General features: G+C 42.1%; 1 protein-coding gene across 2 annotated transcripts in view; it reads left to right on the top strand.

Moving 5' to 3' along the window:
* Window positions 1-294: 294 nt before the first annotated feature.
* The window catches only part of SLC12A7 (solute carrier family 12 member 7), a 61,088-nt gene continuing 55,382 nt past the window's right edge, over window positions 295-6,000 (top strand). For both annotated transcript variants that reach the window (XM_062498272.1, XM_062498262.1), the window contains exon 1: window positions 295-406. In XM_062498272.1, coding sequence (XP_062354256.1) covers window positions 295-406 — 112 coding nt within the window. The remainder of the gene's footprint in view (window positions 407-6,000) is intronic.

Below are 6,000 nucleotides of genomic sequence, written 5' to 3'. Positions count from 1 at the left end.
CTTTCTGTCCGGGTCAGAGGAGCAGCAGCCCGGCGGTCTCGGCGCTGCCAGGATAACTGCAAGGCAAGGTTGGGGGGCCGGGGGCTGCCCCAGGGCCCGAGCCCCTCCCCTCGGAGCCGCGGCCGCAGCGCCGTCCCTCAGCGGAGCGGTGAGGGGGAGGTGGCGCGGTGCCGGCCGCCGCCCCCCGCCGCGTGAGGAAATGGCTCTCACGTGAGGGAGGCGGCAGCGCCCGGCTCACCCTGCCCGCTGCCCGGGGAGGAGGGAGGCGCCAGCGGGCCCGGGGCCGCCTGCACCATGCCGACCAGCTTCACCGTGGTGCCGGTGGAGGCGCAGGACGAGGGCCGGCAGCGGGATGGGCAGCAGCAAGAGGAGGAGGATGAAGGCGACGAGAGGGAGCGGGGCGCTGGTGAGAGAGCGGGGGAGCGTCGGGGGTCAAGGCGTGCGGACAGCGCCGGCTCTTAGCGTGCGGAGGAGCGAGCGGGTCTGCCGCGTGGGGAGAGCCGGCGGAGCGCCCGAGAGCCCCCGAACACGGCGGAGGGGCCGCATCGCCTCTGTGCAGCGAGCGATGCCGGGGCTACCTGTCCAGGTGGAGAAGCGCGCTTCGGGAAAGGGCGAAAGTCTGGCGCCCCGGGTGGCTGAGAGCTTGTTTCTCTTTGTTTCCATTAGTCAGCGCCGCTGGCCCAAAGGAGGAAGTTCCCATGGGCGGCTCCAGCCGGGGGAGCGGAGCAGCCCGCGGTCGGGCGCGGCGCCTGCCCGGGGCGGCCAGTCCGCTTCCCGCCCGCCACCGGGAGCGGCGCCGCCCACGGCGCTGCTGCGACAGACCGGGAAAATAGCTACAATCAGTCGTTTAACTTGGGGGAGACCTCTAAGATCAGATCAAGTACAGCCATTAGTGCTCTCTTAAAAGCTAACTGCTGTTGGAGCTCACTGGGGAGAGAGAGGGCTAAGAGGAAAGACTCAGACTGTGGAGAAGAGCGCAGTTTCACCTGGCTTGGTCCAGGTGTTTGTCCAACCATGTGCTTTCGCATCAGATACAGCGTCTAGGGTTAAGGAGGTGTCGGCTACGAGATGCCGTCGCGTTCGGAGCCTTGCTTCGCGCTAGGCCTCGCTCCTGAAGCCTCCTGGGGCAGTAGAATCAAGCCGGAGGTGGAGCTCGGGCATCGCGGGGGAGGCTCTGCTCAGGACAGCCCCTTCTGCAGGGGTGCTGGTATTCCTCTACCGGCGTTGCTGGGGAAATGAGTGATTTTTCACTTGGATGACAAGGCACCGCTCGGAAAGCATTAATTCTTGTGGTTCTTAACACTTCCTTCTTCCGAAGCGTGTTGCAGCAGCAATACCAAGTATGGTGTGTGAATCAATGCTAGCACTACGAGAACTAGTTCGCGTCTTGCACTCTGTTTTGGACCGTCGCTTACGATCGATTCTCCTGTAAAGGCGTGGGTGGGGGGATTAACTTTTTTAGATGATAACAGGTGAATAGATGGGGGTTGGTAAAAGACATCTTAGTTTTGCGGTACAGATGACAGGTAAATAAGGCTAATTCTGTGGAATGCGAATGTAAAGAGATAAAACCAGATATTTGACAATCTTTCATATATTTGCATTACTTTAGGAAGCGATCACAGTAAAACACCAAGTGACAAAATTGGGTTATTGTCTTTCAAAGCTTTCTACTCTTAAACCCTATTTATCTATAAAAGATATATACTACATGTAGTTGCCTTTCCCTCAGTATATACAAATGATGAGTAAGTGTTCTAATAACTAGCAGTTACTAGTAAATGCCTCTTCTTTTTCCAAACTAAATGCAATAGAAAAAACAAAACAATGTAAGCTGTGGCAACAGCTTGTTTCTTGTACTTGATGGATGACTAGTAGTACAGCATTAATCTGGACAAGTTTTCTTTTGGTGGAAGAGCTAGTCAGAGAGGCATGGTGTGTGGTGTTTACTCAGATGGCATCTCAAAATACTAGATATACCTACACGCATAGTTAGACAGGGTTTGTTGGACTGCATGTAAGTGTGAAGCATCTGAAAGGCTTGGAACTTTTTAAATCCTGGGAAAGTGAGAGGAAGAATGAGTATAGTGGTTTATCATGACCCTAAAGGCCAGAGATAAAAAAAAATTATTCTTGATGTGATTAGGTAGTGTTTTGGGGACTTGTAGTTACAGTTGCAAGATATGTTTAAATAATTTATGTATGATTCTTCCTGTGTGTCTGTAAAATTGGAAGTAGAGAGGAAAACGCTGAAAAGGGAAGACATTGATCTGTACTTAAATCATAGGCGAAGAGCTCTGACTTCATGAAGAGATTAAATACTACCCTCTGACAGAGAGTTTTGGGAGTGAAAGATGTACTACTTACTGTTGCTTTGGATATTGTATGGAATTGTTAATGAAATAATTGTTCTTGAATTATTCTTCTGAAAACTACAGAATTCTGAAATGTTAGTACAGCTAAAAGCTGCTGTAGTTAAGCCCATCTAAAAGCCTGCTGCTCAGAGAAGGACTCCTTGCTCTTCTCACTGCTTTAGCCTTGAGAAAAAGGCTAAGAAGTAAATTATTTCTTTGTCCTCCTCTGTGTCATTGGGTTTGCTTCCTTTTTCCTGCACTTGATCATCAGACACTTCACTGGCCTGGCTCAGTATGCTAAACTGAGTAAACTAAACTGCTGCAGAAGTAAAATCATGCCTTCCATGTTTCTGAGTTGAGGGGAGCGCTGCAAAAAGTAAGAATGACTAGAGTTGTGTCGAGGTGGGTGGTGGATAAAACTGAGAGTAGAGATGAAAGTAAAAAAGAGGAGAATGGGAACTTCTCATCTGACTTAGCCTACATAGCTCAGCATGTTATTTCATTACAGTTGTTTAGAAATCTAGCATGTTATCAGTTTTGATTTAATTGTCTGTCTTAAAAACCAAGTAGTTTTTCCTTGACTGCACCTAGTACCCTTTTTTAAAAAAAAAACAAAACCCCAACCTACCAAACTCACAAAAACCTGACAAACCTGTCCCATCAAACTCAATGCTAATTTTTTTGAGGGAATCAGCTGTATGTTGTCTTGTCATTAGATCAACAGCAAATTAGTTTTGATTCTTATTAGCAAGGTATTTATCAATTAGCACGCCACTGTATGCATTTATCCCCTTTCAGGCATTCTTACCTGATGATCATCTGTGTGGTAAAAGAATAACCTGAGATGTTCTTACTCTATGATCTGTACTCCTTAAGAATAATCTGAAATTCCATAGCTTCGTATTTTGTGACTGTGTGATACTTTGATGTATGTGAAGGAGGGGAAGACATTTGTGAATGGCTATGGGGCTGGACTGTAACACTAGTCACAGCAGTACTTCAGAAGAGGCAGAACGGAAACTAATACTTGAAGTGAACAACTTAGTTAAGGGCACAGCCTCCTGACTCAAATATTCACAAAGTAGCATAAAGCAGATGTGTCTTTTAATGTGTTTATACTATACTACAATGAAAGGGTAGTCAGAAAATAGTAAAAGGTTGAAGAAGAAAAGGAAATATGAGTCTGTAGGCAGCAAGGTATGAAACTTTATGAGAAATTCTGGGTTTGATTTGTGTTGGATATTTTGTTTCTTTTCTTCACATGTATTTGTAGTGACTCTCTAGATAGACCTGTAAGCATTTTGTAAAGTTGATCAGCTTTCTGTTCCTTATCAGCTCTGTTTATCAGATATTTCAAAGCATAGCTAGTATTTTTAGCATCCCTTAGTATTATTTACCTCATCACAGCAGTTTCTTATTTAGAAACTAATGTGTGAACTAACTCCTGCAAAATCTTTTAAAATGGAAGACCTTCAAATGCAGGGAATAGCAATGACAAACCTGATCGTCTACAAAGAAGTCATCATATAACTAATGAAGCATGGATGCTGGGAATTTCTGTAAAATGTTATTTATTGGAAAACCAGGGAATAGTCGGCACAGGGGTATGTGTGTATGTGCAATGGAGGAAGATTAATCCCACTGAGAAGTCTAGTGTATTTACAGTCAACCCTTCAACCTTTACAGCCTTTCCACAGTTGACCATGCTTGTGGCATAAATGTTATGACCAGAGAAAAGTAGATTTTGGATGCTATTCAAAGATTTGATCCCAGGAATTAGTCTGTTTCTGTCTATCCCAGAAATAGTCTGTTTCTTTCACTAAAATCCACTTAACAGAATCGAAACACTTTGTATGAAGCTGTTTAAGGCTGGTATGGTATAGAATGTGTAATGCATTAATGCATAAACTAGAAAACAGTGACATATTTAATTTGAAAGACAATGAATAAATTCTGCTGCCAATCTTAAAAAGAAACCTTTATAATTTAAAAATATTTGTTTTTAAAAAGAGCTTACATAATTGCTAGAATTATATTTTAAAGTGTTTATCTGCTACATCTTAAGTAGAATAAGCACCAACTATTTCCATATAAAATCAGTGTTTAAGAACTAACTTGCTTAAGGTCTGCTAATATGTACTTGGTGCGTAAAAGAGGTTTTTTTGATAGTAGATAGGTCTTTGGAATAGGTTAATACTACTTGTTGCTAATCTCTACTGATCTGTTTAGTGGAGGTATTTTAAAGTGAATTTATTTGATAGAAATAAAACTTTAAAAATACTTATTAGATGAAGATGTGGGATATTTCAGTGACTCGATCCTTCCCGTTTCACTAAGCAGGGTGTTAATTGCTGATGAAAATCCTCCAGCTTAATTCTCTTTAGGGAGTTCTGTGACTGTCATGTAGTTTGTGTCATGTGGGTGCTTCATGCTGCCTGAAGCCTTAATGACTTGTTTCAGGATTAATCCAATGCTAGTAAGAAACAGGATTTGAGGTCTTACACTAAGCTGTGAGGAAGGAACTGTCGGTTTCCTGTTTCAATTCTTGGTACCTGAAGAATCAGCAGAGGAGACTGACTTAATTTTCCTTATTCATGAGTGAGCAAGAGTATGAAGAAAATGGGCCAAATCCAAGTGAGTCACTTTAAAAGAAAATACTGTGATTCCAATATATTTCTTAATGAAATAAGAGGTTTCTGTACTTCCAGCCGTATTTTAAAGAATTATAGAGAGCTTTTGAAGAGTTTTCATTAGAAGTAAGATGTGCTTGATTATAATAGTAGCCTAAGTAAAGGAAATCTAAAATTTAGCAATGTTGATAACACAGACAATGGATGTAATATTAGAATCATCCATTATGTAAAGACCTTTATTTACAAAGGGCTTAAATACACTTTCTTCTGCATATGAAGATAACGTATAGATTATGCTAATCGTTAATAAAAATACTGCAAGAAATTTGTAATGTAGTGAATATATTTAGACATCTAATTACTAAAAAGAACCCAATAATGTGAAACTTTGAGTTAGATTGCACTGTGTTCTTAAGCCAACGTGGCACAAGAATTGAGGCAAAATGTGTTCAAGCAAGTTTATTGATGCCTTTTTCATAATTTGCATTATAGCAAGGTAGTGGCTTTTAAAAACTTGACTATGTTTAAAAGCCCTAAGGAGTGCTTCAATATGTGGACTTAGATTAGAAGTCTGAAGACCTTTAATTTATAAGGTTCTATGACTTTACTTTAGTTGCCTGCCAATCAAAAACTTGAACATACAGGAAGTAAATATTCATGATAGAGAAGATAGAATTGCAGGTTATGCACAGGCAGCTTTCTTGGATGTGGCACTCATATGCATCAGTTTTATTGGCTTTTAAACTTTATGTATCTTTACCTTAAAAAGTTTTGTTACATTAAATGTTTACTGTCTCTTGTGCAAACAAGATCTCATTTTCCTATTATCGTTTTGCAGTTGTTTGTTCTTAATGTGACCAAATACTATTTGAATGAAAATTTTACCATGGTATTTTTAAAAAAACCTGTTACATTTCACCTGTATGTGGCTAACCAGAACCTACCTCAAGGTACTGCAGACTGTGATTAGGAATTGCCCTTTGCAAGCTATGAAGATTTTTCTGTGAAGGATT

This window comes from Cinclus cinclus, chromosome 1 (assembly GCF_963662255.1).
Source record: "Cinclus cinclus chromosome 1, bCinCin1.1, whole genome shotgun sequence".
NCBI lineage: Eukaryota > Metazoa > Chordata > Aves > Passeriformes > Cinclidae > Cinclus > Cinclus cinclus.
This window is presented reverse-complemented; position numbering and strand designations above follow the sequence as displayed.